The sequence below is a fragment of the Camelus bactrianus genome, chromosome 22 (assembly GCF_048773025.1).
Source record: "Camelus bactrianus isolate YW-2024 breed Bactrian camel chromosome 22, ASM4877302v1, whole genome shotgun sequence".
In the NCBI taxonomy this organism is placed as follows: Eukaryota; Metazoa; Chordata; class Mammalia; order Artiodactyla; family Camelidae; genus Camelus; species Camelus bactrianus.
Window position 1 is genome coordinate 23,108,953 of NC_133560.1, and position 17,771 is coordinate 23,126,723.

At 56.8% G+C, this 17,771-nt stretch overlaps 2 protein-coding genes across 5 annotated transcripts; both read left to right on the top strand.

The window, feature by feature from the left end:
- The first annotated feature begins 334 nt into the window (after positions 1–334).
- Positions 335–11,921, top strand: GIPC1 (GIPC PDZ domain containing family member 1). 3 transcript variants are annotated; one of them, XM_074350591.1, is made up of 10 exons: positions 1,697–1,798; positions 4,002–4,056; positions 5,580–5,666; positions 7,813–8,026; positions 8,447–8,767; positions 9,315–9,500; positions 9,583–9,763; positions 10,494–10,606; positions 10,899–10,980; positions 11,113–11,921. In XM_074350591.1, the coding sequence occupies exons 5-10, from the start codon at positions 8,480–8,482 to the stop codon at positions 11,262–11,264; spliced, it is 1,002 nt and encodes a 333-aa protein (XP_074206692.1). In that variant the 5' UTR covers positions 1,697–1,798; positions 4,002–4,056; positions 5,580–5,666; positions 7,813–8,026; positions 8,447–8,479; the 3' UTR covers positions 11,265–11,921. The 3 variants fall into 3 exon arrangements, with proteins under 3 accessions (XP_074206693.1, XP_074206692.1, XP_074206691.1); XM_074350592.1 differs by lacking the exons at positions 1,697–1,798; positions 7,813–8,026 and adding an exon at positions 335–539; XM_074350590.1 differs by lacking the exon at positions 7,813–8,026.
- Positions 11,922–14,208: 2,287 nt separating this feature from the next.
- On the top strand, positions 14,209–17,194 carry PTGER1 (prostaglandin E receptor 1). 2 transcript variants are annotated; one of them, XM_074350587.1, is made up of 3 exons: positions 14,209–14,335; positions 15,274–16,330; positions 16,844–17,194. In XM_074350587.1, exons 2-3 carry the CDS (start codon positions 15,294–15,296, stop codon positions 17,043–17,045), a joined length of 1,239 nt encoding a protein of 412 aa, XP_074206688.1. In that variant the 5' UTR covers positions 14,209–14,335; positions 15,274–15,293; the 3' UTR covers positions 17,046–17,194. The 2 variants fall into 2 exon arrangements, with proteins under 2 accessions (XP_074206688.1, XP_074206690.1); XM_074350589.1 differs by having other exon boundaries at positions 15,274–16,244.
- Positions 17,195–17,771: the final 577 nt, after the last annotated feature.

The window sequence follows — 17,771 nt, forward strand, 5'->3', positions numbered from 1 at the left end:
AACAGGTGGATTCAGGTGGATTCTGCTCAGGATTCTGCTGTCCCCATGGCCCACATACTGTCCTCTCCAGGTGTGTAGGAGACAGCTCAGATGCCAGGCACAAGCAGGCCAGTAGACACAGTCCCACCGAGGGCGCTAGCCTAGCCAGAGGCAACTGATCGCTCAGTGTGGGTGGCAGAGGTCAGCAGAACAGGAAGAGAAGGACAATAGCTGCGCCTGTTGCTGCGGCAGTCTTGGTGTTTGCCAGCTGGGTGGGGCCGGCTGGGCAGTCCTCATCAGTTAAGCCCAGGGCCCACTCTTCCCTTTCACTTTGTCCCTCTGCAGGCCCTCGCAGCGCTGGAATGTGGAGCAGCTTACGCAGGGGCTACAAAGACCTAATCATTCAATGAGGCTCAAGCAGTTAGACTTCTCCTAGAACTACAATTCCCAGAATACACAGCGAACTCCTGGTCCGGCCCCAGCTGCCTGAGTGGATGGCTTGTTGCTAGAACAAGGAAATCTCACCTGTCCTGGGAGCTGAGTGTCCTGGCCTAGGCAAAGTATGATTGTATCTTTGTTTCTTGGACCTGCTCCCACCTGAAAAATCCCGGTTGTAAGCCAAACCTGGAGATGGTGAAATTACCTACTTCTTTCATCCACACGTGTACTGAGACCCTGCTCTGTGTCAGACTGGGGTGAGGGGAACAGTCAGATAGAGGAGACAGACTCATGAAAGGTCAGCTCCCTGAGGGCAGAGGCTTGGGTATCCTTTGTAATCTAGCACATAGTATGTGCTCAATAAATATTCGCAATAAATAAATTTAGTCAACCAATATTCAAACAGGCCATCTTGCTCCTGTCTTCCTCTCCGTTGCACCCTTTCGCACTGCTTTGCTAGCTCCTGCGATATTGTACTCCTACAGTGTGCTTTATCTCTCCGTCTGACCTCCAAGTCTTTGCACGCGCTGTTTCCTTTAGCAGGAGCACATTCATTCAGCTTACTCGTCTATGTGTCTGTAGAGACAGGATAGAGCCTGGCACGGAGCAGGGGCACGGTAAATATTTGATGAGTGAGTGAATGAATGAATGAATGAATGCCCTTGTCTATTGTACATCCAGGGCGCAGGGACACTCGGGACCCTTCCTATTCATCTCGGACCCCACTCCCCGCCCGCCCCTAATGAATGCAGCTTTTTATCCTCCTCGAGGATGGCCGGGCTGGGGCAGGGGCAGGCTGGGGGCGGGGAGGACTGGATTGGGGGCAGCCCTTGGCCTCCTGCCGGGTCTGCTAAAGGGTCCACTTTTCTGGACGTTGGGAGTTTGCAGCCTCTCCCCGAAACTCAGCCTTGTTCACCTGACTCCCACGACTAGTCCCCCGCCCCTCACCACCCAGGGCACCCCACGCGGACTCTCGGCCAACAGCACGTGGTCCAGGGGCCCCAGCTTCCCATTGGCCGCTGACCTCTTTCCTTCCCTGAGATTGGCCGCGGCCCAGCCACAGCTCCCCCCTCCGCAGTCTTGCGGTGGTACAGCCCGCCGCGGCTTAGGAGGGGCGGGAAGATCCAATGCCCCGCGGCGCGGGGGAGTGCCGTGAAGCCGGGTGAGGCTCAGGGATCCCTCTGGAATGTTTCTTTCTGGTCCACCCGGAGCGGGGCGGCGTGGAGCGGGATTGGCCGCGAGCGCTGGGCGGCCGCTCCTGATTGGTCGGACGCCGGCGCTGGCCCCTCCCCCTGGCCGCGGCTGCAGGAGAGGCCCGGGCCAGAGTTTGCCGAGGGCCGAGCCGGGCGCGCGCAGGGCGGTGGCGGCGGTGGCGGCGCAGGTGAGTTTTCCCCGTGGACAGGGTGAATCGCGGCCGCTCGCAGGACCCGGGTGTGGACCCGCGGAATCACGGACCCGCGGGGATCCGGACGATCCTGCAGGGTGGGGCCGGCCTCATGGACGCGACTGGAGGTCTCGGCTGAGCCGGGGGATGCCCCAGGCCCCTTCCCAGCGGGTCGTCTGCCTTCCTACGAGGGGCAGGGGTACACGCCCCCTGCCGCCGGGATGAGGTCTCCAGCCGCACCCCAGCCCTCTGCACCTTTGGGCAGTTATGGTCCCATCGGGGACAGGCACGGGGTCGGTATTTTTGAGCCCTGCCCGGGCAACTTTCCGGAGCTGGCCACATCCCGGTCCTCCAGGGCCTAGAGGGGCCTGGAGAGGACTAAGGTCCGGATGATAATAACGAAAAAAATCATCCTGGCTAGCATTTATTGAACACTTCCGTGTCAGATATTTACCACGTGTATCACTTAGTCTAAACACCTCACGGAAGGTGCTGCTCCTACTTTCAGAGGTGAAGCAGCAGACCCAGAGAGGTGGAGTGACTTGCCCAAGGTCACACAGCTAGTAAATGGCAGATCTGGGATTCAAACCCATGTCTCGGTGTCCAGAACTGGTCTCAATCACTAGACTAGATGCCCAGTGGCTCCAAGGCTCAGGTGTTTCAGACTAGCTCCTCCCTCTCCAACCCCTCCAACCAGACAGGCCATCTAGGCCACACCTGCTGGTCTTTGCTTCCCCCCAAGAGGTCACCAGACACCAGGTGCTCAAACAGAAAGCTGCCCCCATGTCCCTTCTCCCCTGAGCTGGAAAGCCAAGGCCAGAATACCTGGGTCCTGAGAAGACAGTGACATCTACGGGAGAGATGGGCAGAAGGCCAGGACGCTAGGGTCCTGTGCCTGCTGGGCCCCCCTGGGAAGCCCGGGTTGAGGACAGTAGGCGTTCTCCCCGGTAACACCCAGGAGCCGGTTTTTCAAGACTGAATCAGAGGCTTCCCGCCCTCCTCTGCCAAGCAATAACCCTGCTGAAAAAGGGGAGCTTGAGGGTGGTGGCCCCCCTCCCCCAGCGTATGTGAGCTCCCAGGACCCCCCCTTCTCCCCTTCCTGCTCCCCCCACTGCAACTCTGTGTGGCTGTGGGGTTATTAAGTTTCTGGCCCTTCCCAGTCAAGAATGGGTGGGGATGCTGGGATTCCGCCAACATGCTCTGTGCTGGGGCTGAAACTCCTTTTCTCCCACCCGGTGTTCAGGTTTGAGGGGAGACCGGGAATGTGGTGGGCAGGTGGCACTTAGCAACTCTACAGTGGGAGTGTTCTGAGGATAGGAGGGCTCAGCGAATAGTCAGAATGGGGGCATAAGACATTCATTCATGCTACCCTTATGTATTGAGCACCTACCATGTGCCAGGCACTCTTCTTGGCACAGAGGATACAATAGTGAACCAGACAAAAATCCCTGTTCTTGGGGAGCTGCCATTCTAACAGGGGGAGACAGGCAACAGACAAGTTAACAAGTAAATAAAGAAGATACTTAAAGAGAGTGATAAGTACTATGAGAGGATGGCTTGGTAGTTCCGTGGGGATGGGCAAGGGGGCTCTTGGAGGAGGCAACTTTGGAGCCAAGGTCTGAATGACAAAAAGAAGCCAGCCTTGTAAAGATCAGGCAGGGGGCACAGCCAGAGGAGGCTCTGAGGCTGGACCAAACTTGGAATAGTGTGGCTGGGCCAGGATGCACCCAAAGCAGCAATTCTGCAGGGGTCTTTGGGTCACATGAAGGAGTTTAGAGTTTTTCCTCCATCAGGTGGGAAAATGTCGTAAGATTTGAGGCCAGAGAGTGATGCGATCTGGTTTACATTTTAAAATAGAGTCATGAAGTTAAATAACAGCCTAAGACTGAAAGACAAGCGTTCTGCTAGAGCAACATGTAATTTTAACTTCATGGGCCTGAGCCGTCTGGACCACAGGGGCAGTTCCAATAGGCTGGGGCAAGCCGGGGAGGCAGCCTGGAGGAGGTGGCCTGAAGTAGGCCTTAGCATGCAGAGAGGACTGGGATGTTCTGGGCAAGGGAAGAGGCAATAATAATGATGACAATAATAATAACAACTTTCTTAAGTCGAACGTTAGGCAAAGTGCTAATCGAGTTAGTTGCGTGATCTCTTTGGATTCCCATAAGCACTCCAAGAGACAGGAATTCTGCCTGTTTTTCAGATGAGGAAACTGAGGCCCCATCAAGTGAAGTGACTTGCTCACAGCCACACAGCTGGTAAGTGACAGGAATGGGATTTGAACCCACGCCACTCTGCCTCTTCTGGCCTGGAAGGCAAATTCATTAATCACCACCCACTTTCCTTACCACCATCATCCCTCCCTCACCACCATCATTCCCTAGGTGACGACACAAAGCCAGGCTGAACCAGGGCATCAAGTGTACGCAGAGTAAGGAGGTTGGGAATTGGTGGTCAGGATGTGGGGCCCTGGGGAAGAGAAGGAAGTTTGAATCTTGGCAACTGACTGAAGGATGATATGGATGGAAATAGTGGTAATAATCACCAGCATTTATAGAACCCTTATTATGTGCCAGGAACTTTTCCAGACACATGCATGATTTCCTTGGAACTCAGAGAATTTAAGACACTTGCTGAAGTCCACACAGCTAGTAAGTGGGTGGAGAATCCAGGTTTCAGATTTATGTTCTTAGCATTCTGCTAAGATGTATGAGGGGATGGTGGAAGGGGAACCAGGGGAGGCGATGATGTGAGGATTTGGTGGGGTTTTTTTTTTTGAGATTTTTTGTTTATTTGTTTGTATTTGTGGGAGGGATTAGGTTTGTTTGTTTGTTTGTTTGTTTGTTTGTTTTAACGGAGGTGCTGGGGATTGAACCCAGGACCTTGTGCATGCTAAGTGCCAACTCTACCATTCAGCTATTCTCTTCACCCTTTTTTTTTGGTAGCATCATTGAGTGTAGTGAAGTAACTTGACGGAGCAGTAATGATTTATTCCTTCAGAATTTATTTTATTTTTAGTACCCAGAACATATTAAGAGTTCCCACAAACCAGTAAGAAAAACGATGGGAGCTGCAATTAAAAACAGACCCTGCAATTTTAAAAAATGGTCAAAGCCTTAAACAGGCAATTCACAAAAGGACAAATCCAAGTAGTTAATAAATCACGAAAAGTTGTTTAGTATCATTGACTAGGAGGGGAGTGAGAAACAAAACCACAGTAAAAGGTGAGAGGGATGCACTCCCTGTCTTCTGAAGCACCTCCTCTGTGTCCAGCATGAGGCTGGGAAGTGAGGGATGGGGGACCACAGAGGTGGGGCTTGTGTTCTTGCGAAGGAGACAAGAAGACCCTGTTGAGGGCAGGCACTACGGCCCGTGCTTCTTTGTCTCCCCAGAGATGGGCACAGAGACTGGTGGGCTGGTGAATATTAGGATCATTCGTCCATCCATTCATTTATGCCACAAATATTTATTGAGCAGCTGCTATGTGCCAGGCACTGTTCTCTGCACTAAGACTAGAGGAAGGAATAAATCAGACAAAGTTCCCTGCCCCTTCAGAAAACAGTAAACAAGCTGAATGAATGACATATGTTTTCCACCAGAAAGAAGTGAGAGTTGTGTGGATACCAGAGGGCACAGCCGGTGCAAAGGCCCCGAGGCTGGACTTTACCTAGTGTGTTGAAGGAACAGGGAGGAGGCCATGTGGCTACAGGGAATGAGCGATGTAGGTGCCCTGGGAAGGGTTGGAGCAGAGAACCAATGTGACATGACTTATGTTTTACAGGCTTACTCTGGCTGCTGTATCAACAAGAGACCGTGGGGGCAAAGGTGGAAGCCAGGAGACACAGAGAAGGCAACTGCACTAGTCTAGGTGAGTGGTGATGGGGCTGGGCCAGGTGACACTAGAGGAGGTATTGGAGAACAGATGAATGAATGAATGAATGAATGGGGATGGGTGAAGCCCAAGAGCTCGACTGAATCCAGGACAGCCCCCTGGAAGAGGGGTCTAAAGGGAGGGTTAGGGTTAGCAGGAAGTCCCTTTTACACAGAAAAATATAATTTGGCATAATTTGATCCTCACCACAAGCTGGCCAGGTGGACAGACTTTCCCCATGCAGACCAGGCATCTGAGATCCAGGGACATTGAGTTGCTTTGGGGACAGGATCGAAGTTATGACCTCAGGTTTGGGAGTCAGACAGGAGGGTGCAGCCAGCTTCTGTGACTTGGGAATGTGTGATTTTTTTTAATTTGTGTGTGTATATATATATATACGTATATATACATTATATATATATATATATATATATATATATATATATATATATATATATATTTTTTTTTTTTTTTTTTTTTTACCAAAGTATAGTCAGCTTGCAATGTTGTGTCAATCTCTGGTGTACAGTATAATGCTTCAGTCATATATATACATACATAGATTCATTTTCATATTCTTTTTCACCACAAGTTACTACAAGATATTGAGTCTAGTTCCCTGTGAAACATCTTTTTTTTAAGGATGTGTAACTTAACAGTGAAATCTGAACTCTTTCTGAGTCTGTAAGGCCCTGCGCAGTTGACCGCCTTCACCTCTTTTACCTGCCCTCTGCCTGTTCTCCCGTTGCTTATTCCACGCCAGCCACAGATCTCTAGCTGATCTATGAGTCTGCTCAGAATCCCCCATGACTGCCACCTCACTCAGACCAAAAGCCCAAGTCCTCCTTCTGGCCCACAGGGCCCTGCACAATCTGCCTGTCACCTCTTCCTGCTACCCCCTTTCTCTGATCCAAACACACGGGCCTCCTTGCTATTCCTGAAGCATGTCAAGCACTTCCCCACCTCAGGGCCTTTGCACTGGCTATTCCCTCTGCCCAAATGTTCTTGCCTCACATCCACCTACGGATACTTCTTCCTGTCATTCAGGCCTCAGGTTCAGCTTCACTTCCTCAGAGAGGCCCTCCTTGACCTTGTCTATAACAGTTATTTCATTTTATTGTCTTCATACACTCTTAGAAATTATATTAGATATTTACACATTTGCTTGCTCACTGTGCATCTTCTCTGGACTGTGTGCTTCTGGACAGTGTGGACAGAGCCCCAGCTAGCCTGTGTAGCACCTGGGAGTAAATCAGAAAAAGGCAGCACCTCCTCCCAGCAGACACATCACTGCACCAGAGTCTGGTGCTTTTGCACAGTGAACTTCCTGTGTAACTGCTCATGGTGGCCCTAGTCAAGGACCTTGTTGCTTGTCCTTTTTTATTATTATCATTAAATAACAGAAGCTATTTTAATATTATCAGCATACATTTTGCACAGGAGTTCAATAGTATGCTTGAGTTATTCATGGAGATTTTCTATCTTTTGCTTTGTTTTGTTTTGAGGGGGGTAGGTAATTAGGTTTATTTATTTATTTATTTTTAATGGAGGTACTGGGGATTGAACCCTGGACCTCATGCAGGTTAAGCATACACTCTACCACTGAGCTATATCCTCCCCGCTTCTCTCACCTTCATAGGTGTACCTTGTAGCAAACTCTTTTGAAATTACTAATTACAGCTTTGAATTATGATTCATAAAGCTTTTGAAAACATATACACACACACGTATATATATGTATCCACTTAAACACATACATGCATATATATATACACGTACATATGTATACATATGTGTATGTGTATATGTGTGTGTGTTTGTAAACTCTTAGAATTTATCCATGTGAGATTGTTTTCTTCATCCATTACCCACTCATCACAGTCTCTTTATTTACTGTGGGTAAGGAAATGTGGGACTTTGCTTGTCTTACGGAAGGTGCATGAAATATAGTAAGTCCCCAAAACATATTTGTTTGAAGGGAGGGAGGGAGAAAGAGAGAGGGAAAGAAAGAAATTGAAAGAGAGGAAAGAAAAAAGTATATTGGTTAGGATAGGTTTTGTTGTAGTAACAAACATCCCCCGAACTCTTAGCGGCCAAACTCAACAAAGGTTTATTTTTTGTTCCTGATACATGTCCATTGCAGCTCAGCAGGGAGTTCCATTCATCGTGGTCACTCAGGGCCAGGCCTGATGGGGCTCCCACCATATCAGATGTGGTTGGTCACCGTACCAGGAGAAGTAGACCTCTAGAGGCACCTGCTCCAGTAATTAAATCCTTCAACCCAGAAATGTCATGTGTCACTTCCTCTCACAACTCATTGGCCAGAACTAGTCACATGCTTGCCCAGGCACAAAGAGGTCAGTAAGTGCCATCTGCCTATATGTTTTGAAGGAGGAGAATCAGAAATTTTTGGTACACAGCACTTATAAGTACAGCCGATAGGAAAATAAAGGGAAACAACCTCTATGAGCCACTGTTTTCTCATCTGCTAAATGGGCATGATCACATACTCTGGCATATCCACATCATCACATACCGCATTGTGGGGAGGATACTATGGTCCCCATGATGTGGTGTTAGGATTCAGATCACAGAGCAGTTAGCATGGGGTTGTGGTAGATACTAGCTGCTGTTATTACTTCTGTGCAGGCATGTAAGTGCTGGGACTGGATTTTGAATCGAGGCCAGTCTGTTTTCTAAATATTTCATTGGACCTGGAGGGGAGAGGCAGCCTGAGGCCACGGCCCAGGCCCTAAGCCCAGTTTTCTGTCCTGCAGATCTCCTGGGCACGCCCCGTCTTCTCGCTGCTCATGCCGCTGGGACTGGGGCGGCGGAAAAAGGCGCCGCCTCTGGTGGAAAATGAAGAGGCTGAGCCAGGCCGTGGTGGGCTGGGCGTGGGGGAGCCGGGGCCCCTGGGCGGAGGTGGGGCTGGGGGGCCCCAAATGGGCTTGCCCCCCCCTCCCCCGGCCCTGCGGCCCCGCCTTGTGTTCCACACCCAGCTGGCCCACGGCAGCCCCACTGGCCGCATCGAGGGCTTCACCAACGTCAAGGAGCTGTACGGCAAGATCGCTGAGGCCTTCCGGCTGCCAGCTGCCGAGGTACCCACTGGGGAGCTGGGCACTGGCGTCCATGATGCTGGGCTAGAGGAACTAGGGGGCCACAGCCAGATGCTGCATTCCCATCAGGCAGTGGGAGGCCTGTGCCCCAGTGGGTTGTGGGGGCTGGAGGTCAGATGCAAGATTCATTTCTCCTTGATTCATCGGGAGGTCCAACCCCAAGGACTTTGGTGGTCAAAGGAAGGGAGACAAGAAGGGTGACAGTGGGACTGAGCAGGAAGTAGATGCAGGGGTCTCGGTAGGCAGGATGGGTATCTGTGCCCCTTCATTCATTCCACAGTCATTTTCTGAGCACCCACAGTGTGTCAGGCTCTGTGCCCTAGAAACAGCAGAGTTTTTGCTAGGACAGCAGTCCAGCCCTAGCAGAGCTGACATCCTAGTGGGGGCCCTGCCCTGGCTCCATGGGTGGTCAGGCACTGGGGTGGGGACCCCCTAAGGCCTTTACCAGCTCTCCTCTCTTCCCCCTCCGGTGGTGATTAACAGAGGACGCAGGAGGGAGATGTGGGTTGAATGTCTCCCACCCCTGCAGGTGATGTTCTGCACCCTCAACACCCACAAAGTGGACATGGACAAGCTCCTTGGGGGCCAGATCGGGCTGGAGGACTTCATCTTTGCCCACGTCAAGGGGCAGCGCAAGGAAGTGGAGGTGTTCAAGTCAGAGGAGGCGCTGGGGCTCACTATCACAGACAACGGGGCCGGCTATGCCTTCATCAAGGTGCCTGGGGGTGGGGCACCTGATCTTTAGGGTAAGGACCCAAGGGCAGAGGCACGGGGGCTGACAGCTCCTCTCCCCACAGCGAATTAAGGAGGGCAGCGTGATCGACCACATCCAGCTCATCAGCGTGGGTGACATGATCGAGGCTATCAACGGACAAAGCCTGCTGGGCTGCCGGCACTACGAGGTGGCCCGGCTGCTCAAGGAGCTGCCCCGAGGCCGCACCTTCACGCTGAAGCTCACGGAGCCCCGCAAGGCCTTTGGTGAGGGGCTGTGCGGCTTGGTCACCCTGTTGACTTGGTCCAGTCTGCAGTGCCAAGGGCCACCAGCAGGTGGTGCCCCAAGCCCAGCTGGCCACAGTGGAAAGGGAGGGCCCGCTCCACCCTGCCCTGGGAAGGGGATGCTGGCTGGCTGCCCAGCCTGGGAGGAGGATGGAGGCAAGGAGGAAGTTGCCCCCACACCCAGCTTCCAGGAGCCATTAGCCCAGCCAAGCGCCCCCAACCCTGGCCAGCACCCCAGCTCCCAGAAGCCAGGCTTGGCTGCCCTGTGCCAGCCTCCCCACTTTTCTGCCTGGCTTCATTAACTCCCAGGAATGGTCCCAAGGCCCCTGGGGTGGGGGTGGGGGACTCTAAAACACTTCCCCAGGCAGATAGGGCTGGTCTGTGGCTATACCCCCTCGGCCTTGGGGAAAGCAGCTGGAGACCCAGAACCCACCCACTTCCTGTCCCTCAGGCCCTGGGAGCAGAAGTAGGCCCCTTCAGTCCCCCCTCCAGCCTTTTCCATTCCCAGCCCCTGACTGCGCCTCCTCCACCCATGCTAAGACCAAGTCAGGAGTCCTTCCCTCCTGGGGTCACCGCAGCCCCCAACTCCCCCAGAGCCTACTGAAGCTTGGAGAAGGTGGACGGTTGCCTGAGGCCGGGCCCTCTGGGTTCCTGACCAGAACACGCTGGAACTGGGCTTCTCTAACCCTCACCCCTTCCCTGCCTCCCACAGACATGATCAGCATGCGTTCAGGGGGTGGCCGCCCTGGCTCCGGTCCCCAGCTGGGCACTGGCCGTGGGACCCTCCGGCTCCGATCCCGGGGACCTGCCACAGTAGAGGATCTGGTGAGTGTTCCAGTCAGGCCCCAGCCCCCCTTCCCTGTGAAATTCATAGGTGGCAGCATCACCTGTTAGCCGAGGGGCTCTGAGCATTGGATGCAAATCTACCTCTGCCACCTGCTAGCCCTGGGACTTGTCTTGGGCAAGTGGACCTCAGTTTCCCATCTGTAAAATGGGGGTAATAATACTGACAGCTGCAGGGTTGTGGTGAGGATGAACTGTGGGCTTATATACTGAAAGTGTATACACTTTACAGTTATATTCACATTATTTTGATGTCCCTCCTTCCACCCCCCAGCCTTCAGCCTTTGAGGAGAAGGCCATTGAGAAGGTGGATGACCTTTTGGAGAGTTACATGGGCATCAGGGACACAGAGTTGGGTGAGTGGGGATTACCTGGGTCTGGGGAGGGGTGGGAGTTTGGGGGAAGGGGCTCCTAGATCCCATGGGGCTGGGTCTCTCTTGAGTATCTCTGCCATCTGTGTCTCCATTCTGTTCCCCGTCACCCTCCAGCGGCCACCATGGTGGAGCTTGGAAAGGACAAAAGGAACCCGGACGAGCTGGCTGAGGCCCTGGATGAACGGCTTGGTGACTTTGCCTTCCCGGACGAGTTCGTCTTTGACGTCTGGGGGGCCATTGGGGACGCCAAGGTTGGCCGCTACTAGGCCTCCTGCTGGACCTCAAGATGACTTGGGCCAGGCCTGGTGGGAACCTCTGGGGTGGGGACACCACAGCCCGGACCCCAGCGTCCAGCTTGGGCCTAGCTCAGTAGCCCTAGGACGATGTGGAGCAGTTGGGGTGGGGGACCGGGCCTCTGCCCCACTCCAATCGGTACCACCCTCTCGTCAGTTCCCAGCGGGGTCCCCAGCCCCCCCACCTCCGCCCTGTTCCCCACCTACCTCAGCCGGGTCAGGCGCGGGGAGGGACCAGCCAGATTGGGCGGCCACCCAACCCCCAACACTTTCCGCATCAGCTGCCAAACTGGTCCCTCTGTCTCCCTGGGGCCTCGGATTCTGTTTGGGGGTCGTGACCTCCCTAGTTTCCTGACGCAGGGAATGCAGCAGGGGGGTGTTCCCCCTGAGCAAATGCAATAATACCCTCCCCCTCTACCACCCCCCACCCCCAGAGGAGCCCCCTCACTGTGGAGTCTGTTACCTCCGCATTTGAAACATGAGTCTGCTGTGAAGCCCCCAAACTCCCTTCCTCCCTGGCCCCCTGTGTCTCCCTCAGCCCAGCCCCGGACCGAGGGGCAGGAGGCATGATGGCGGTGGGCTTTTGTATCTGAATTTGCCGCCTTGAACATAAAGAATCTATCTGCTGTTGGACCTGTGTGGTGGTTTCGGGGTGGGAGAGGAGGGTGGGACAGGGCTGGGAAAGAATGCAGCAGCTGAAATCCATCCTCTTCGGGCTCCAAATTGAATTAGGAGCTGGCCCCAGCCACCCGCCCCCTCCCACTCGTTCCGCCTGACGAGGCTCTTGGCTGCAAGCCACCAGGCTTCCAGGCAAGGCTGGAGCTTCTCAGCCCTATTGAGGGTGCAAATCTTGGTCTCTCTCGAAAGAGGCTTCCCGCCACCCCTTGCCTGATGTGAACAGTGGGCGTGAGGCTGTTGGCTATTGCCCATTACAACCGAGGACTGCAGACAGCCCTGGGCCAGGAGGCATGAGGAAAGCAGGATGGGGTGGGCTTAAGATGGAGTCTCAGGTCTGTCCCCACGAGTGCTGTTGGGGAGGAGCCACGCCCTGAGGCTTGGGGAGTGCCTTGATGCAACCCTGCCCCAGTTGACTCTGGATGTGCAGGGTCTGCCGGCGTCTATGGCGCGCCGTGCTCTGTGCTGGACATAAACCCAGCGTGCTTGTTTTGACAACCCACTTGATCCTTGAGGATTGAGAGCGGGATCAGGAAAGGGGGAGGTGGGACCCTGGCCAGACCTGGAGGGAAGAGCCAGGATTGGAGCGAGGGGAACCGGGCCAGAGGTCCCCGCAGGAATGTTTGGGGGCAAGTTGAGAGGGGAGATCTGAGCCCAGCCTGCTCCTGCTCCCCACTTCCAACGTGCAGGTTATGGGCCCTGAGAGGGGGAAGTGGGGAGGATCGGCTGGGCTGGGGGCAGGGACGGGGGTTACTCCGGGCATCCCTGGGCACCTGCTGACACTTCATGTGTCTGTGCTAATAGCTCTGGGTGCAAAGGGGTGTGGCTGTGTGAGTCTTGGTGTTGAGTGGGTAGGCCTATTTGTTGGTGGTCTGTGTGCAGGGGAACAGGGTTTGACGACTGCCTTCAGGTTCCAGGGTGTTTGTGGATATCACTGGCAGAACCCATGTAGGGTGTGGCCCGGTGCTCGCATCTCAGGCTGTTCAGGGCTGTGTGTCTCTGGGTGTTGCTGTTTCTAGGGGAGGTGCTGAGTGGCTAGATCTTGGGGTGTCCAGGGGATGCCACTTCTTGTGTCTCAGGTGTATGGCGTGTGCACCTGTGGGCCCTGTCTTGGACCATTAGGGGGCATCTGCAGGTGATATGGGGTGTGGCTGAGGGGCTGTGTCAGCGGTAGCGGATCGTGTGCCTTGCTCAGGGTGCTGAGTGAGACTGTATTTGCCAGCACTGAGGGGTGTGATGGTCCCATTCTCAGGGAACTGTATTTCAGGGTGTTGAGAAAAGTGGGTGTTAGAGTCGGTAACTGGGCACCTCTGGTGCTAGGGGTGAGACTGTCTCCATGTGACGATGGTTGACCCCAAGGCTCCGAGGGGCGTGGCTGTCGCTGCACTGGAGTGATGGTGGCTGTTCTTGGGGTGCTAAGGGATATGATTGTGTATCTTCAGGTGTGAGACTGTATTCGTGTGCCCCTCAGGGATGTGACCCTACTTCTCAGGGCAGGAGGTGAGGCTGCAGCTGTGTGTCCTCAGGTGTGGCTGTCGAGGGCTTGGGACTTCTGCGCGCATATGCACACGCTCATCACGTCCTGAAGAAGGATGCAGGAGAGAGTCCACTGGTCACCGGACCTCCTGGTTCCCCTGCCCCCTCTTCAGCCTCCTTCCTCTCTCTTCCCAGGGTATGACTCGCTGCAGCCCTAGCCTGGGCTTTAAGCCCCTGTGTAAATAATGGGCGGATCTCCTGGGCAGGCTGGGCCTGACCCAAGCTGATCCACCCAAGGCACTGCCCACCACGACCCACCCACGAAGGCTCTGGCAGGGCAAGTGGCTGCTGCTGTCCCTACCCAGAGCTAGCCCTCCAACCTGGCAGTCCCGGTGGGGGAAGCGGCACCCCCTGAGCCACCCCAGCCTGCCTTGAGCGACACTCACATTTTCCAGTGTTTAGATTTTATCCGCTTTATTAATGAGGCGGGTGAGAGGCCCAGGCCTGGGGGGGGGCTGCTCCCACCCCGCCAGGGGGAGAGGGTCATGTGGGCCCAGGCCGACTTCCCAGGTCCCCCCTTCCTCATGAGGGAGCTGGGGCCCAGAGTGGCCCCTGACCATTGCCAGGAGTGCGAGAGGGGTCGCTGTCACCCCAGGCCCCCTGCGGGCAGCGTGCTGAATGAACCAGCCCCTGGAAGCTGGAGCGGGCAGCGGGAGGAGGCAGGGAGTGGAGGAGCCGCCCAGGGAGGGAGGGAGGGAGGGAGGGAGCGGCCTGTCGGAGAGCTGGGGCGAAGCGGGCGCGGGCGCAGCGGGGCGCAGCGGGGCAGCCGGCGCAGCGGGGCAGCAGGGGCCAAGCAGCAGGCAATGGGGACCCTGTGTCCCAGCCAGTGCCGGGTAAGAAGGCTGGGGCACAAGGATTTCTAGTGGGGGAGGAAGGCAAGGAAGGATGGGGCCTTGGCTCTTTAGTCTGTCCTGTGTTTGACTCTCAGCCCCATCTGTCTGTCCAACCTCCCTTCCCATGTGAGCCAGCAGGCAGTTCAGTCCTCTCAGCCCTCACCAGTGGGGTATCAAGGAATGGGTGGTGCTGGGTCAGCCTTGAGGCCTCTAAGGCAGGGACATGGAGCTGGCAGGAGCGGAACTATGGGTGTCCTGGGTGAGGCAGCAGTGGTCAGAGGTAGAGCCTGGGTGAGAGACAGCAATAGAGCTCAGAGATGGGAATGTGGGGTCCAGGGATGGGACTCTGGGGACAGGGAAAGGGCTGTGGGGACAGAGATGTGGCCAAGGGGACAGAGATGGGTTTCTGGGGACAGGGACGAAGCTGTGGGGGCAGAGATGGGTCTGTGGGGACAGAGATGTGGCTATGAGGAAAGAGACAGTGTGGTGGGGAGATATGTGCCTATGGTGGCAGAGGTGGGGCTGTGAGCATCCAGGATGGGACTGGGTTAAAGGTGACATAGAGATGGTCAGTGGGTATCAGATGGGGCCAGAGGTCAGGAATTTGCTGTGGTGTCAAGATGGGAGGTGAAGGTGTGAGGCAGGTGGGTAAGGCCAGAGGTGGGGACAGAGACAGGTGGGGCTGGAGCCCTTGAGCCGTGGTGGACAGTGAAGGGGGCAATGAGGGCAGACTGAGGCCAGAAGCAAGAGATGGGCTGGTGAGAGGCAGAGAAGTGGGTCAGGAATGGGACAGCCAGAGTCATCTGGAGTTGCCAGGGGCAGAGGGGCCACAGAAGAACACCATGGCGTCAAATGGGTCCTGATGATCTGAGATGGGACCACCGGCTGGTCTCCGCCCAGCGGTGGGACCTCACCATCCCCTCCTCTCCTCTCCCCAGCCCCACCCCCGGCACCTGACATGAGCCCTTGCGGGCCTCTCAACCTGAGCCTGGCAGGCGAGGCGACCACGTGTACGGCACCCGGGGCCCCCAACGCGTCTGCCGGACCGCCGTCGGGCCTGGCGGGCGCGTCGCCCGCGCTGCCCATCTTCTCCATGACGCTGGGCGCCGTGTCCAACGTGCTGGCGCTGGCGCTGCTGGCGCAGGCAGCGGGCCGTCTGCGGCGCCGCCGCTCGGCAGCCACCTTCCTGCTGTTCGTCGCCAGCCTGCTGGCCACCGACCTGGCTGGCCATGTGATCCCGGGCGCGCTGGTGCTGCGCCTGTACGCGGCGGGGCGCTCGCCGGCCGGCGGCGCCTGCCACTTCCTGGGAGGCTGCATGGTCTTCTTCGGCCTGTGTCCGCTGTTGCTGGGCTGCGGAATGGCCGTGGAGCGCTGCGTGGGCGTCACGCGGCCGCTGCTGCACGCGGCCCGCGTCTCGGTGGCCCGCGCGCGCCTGGCTCTGGCCGCCCTGGCCGCCTTGGCCTTGGCCGTGGCGCTGCTGCCGCTGGCGCGCGTGGGCCGCTACGAGCTGCAGTACCCGGGCACGTGGTGCTTCATCGGCCTGGGTCCGGGGGGCGGCTGGCGCCAGGCGTTGCTCGCTGGCCTCTTCGCCGGCCTCGGCTTAGCCGCGCTGCTCGCCGCGCTTGTGTGCAACACGCTCAGCGGCCTGGCCCTGCTGCGCGCTCGATGGCGCCGCCGCTCTCGACGGCGCTCCCCGGCCTCCGGCCCTGACAGCCGCCGTCACTGGGGAGGGCGCGGACCCCGCTCGGCCTCCGCCTCGTCCTCTTCGTCCGTCGCTTCGGCCTCTGCCGTCCCCGGCGGCTCCCTGGGCCGCGGCTCAGCGCGCAGAGCTCGCGCCCACGACGTGGAGATGGTGGGCCAGCTCGTGGGCATCATGGTGGTGTCCTGCTTCTGCTGGAGCCCCCTGCTGGTGAGGGGCGCACACGCCCCTCCAACCTTGTTCCTTCCTGCTCCCTCCTCCGCCCCTCCCACGCTTTTTCATCCTGCGATACCTGGGTACTCTCCCTGACCCAGCCAAGGCTCCGCCCCCTCGAGGCCCCACCTGCCAGCCCACGCTTTGCCTTGGCTCCTTCTGATGTCCCACTTCTCCCAGTCCCCTTATCCTACTCCTTCCTGGGGTCTCTGTAGTTCATCCCGACCCATGCAAGCCTCTCCTCCAACCCCACCCGTCTAGGTGCCTTAATTCCCTAGCCTCCTCCCACTAACACCACCCCTTTTCTCTTCTCTTTAACCCCTTTGTCCTTTGGGATACCTAGGACTTCTTTCTTGCCTGGGCGCACATCCGCCGAAGGCCTTTGCTTCTGCCAAGCCCTCTAGCCCCGCCTCTCTCGCTTCTTCCCTCTCCACAGCTCCTTCCCAATTAGACTCCTGTTTACTCTCACTGTGGCGCTCCGTCCCTCCTCACAGCCACCTTACTTTCCAGACACGCCCCCATCCATCACAGCCCTTACCCTTCGCCGGTCCCCCTTCCTTACACCACCCCACTGCTGACACCTTCTTCTCCTGCAGGTGTTGGTGGTGCTGGCCATCGCGGGTTGGGGCTCCAACTCCCTGCAGCGGCCGCTGTTTTTGGCCGTGCGCCTCGCTTCGTGGAACCAGATTTTGGACCCCTGGGTGTACATTCTGCTGCGCCAAGCCGTTCTTCGCCAACTGCTTCGCCTCCTGCCCTCAAGGGCCGGCGCCAAGGGCAGTCCCGCGGGTCTGGACCTAACCAGGAGCGTTTGGGAGGCCAGCTCGCTGCGCAGCTCCCGGCACAGTGGCCTCAGTCAATTCTAGGTGCGCCCGGCGGCTTAACTAGACCACCCCGGGCCTCGGGTCCGCACCGTGGAGACTTCGGGGAATAAAGGTTTTTGTGGACAAGCCCAGGGCAGTGTGTCCCGTCGGGGATGCAGCACCCTCATGGCCGCGCGGGGGCGGCAGAGGCGCTCCATGCGTCTCTCGGGTGTGGCTCCTGGACTTGCCACGAGGGGGCGTAGAGACGCAGTGCCGGAGCCGCAGGAGCATGCGCACAACGCCCCGACCGCAGTCCTGGGGCGGGGGCTCTGCTGGGAGCAGAGCGAGGGGGTTGAGGGGTGCTTCTTGCCTGAGCAGCTGCCAGGACTGACTCTCGCAACCATTCACTGACTATGGCCCTGACTACCCCAACACAATCCCAAGGCCGTACCCCCAAACTACGCCCCACCACAGGCCTCTAACTCCCCACATCCCTCAACACAGCTCCGAGCCCCTTCCCATCGCGGCCTGCCTACGCTCCCCACCATAGTAATAGTCCCAAGTCCCCACCACCACGTGGCCCTCTTCAGATGGCCCTCACCATAATCCAAGACATCTCCCCATCACTCCTTCGCCACCCATCGCATCCACCCCCTATCCCAACTCTACCCATCTCCAAGCACGCCCCCCACTACCACTACTGTGCACAAGATGAGACGGAGGA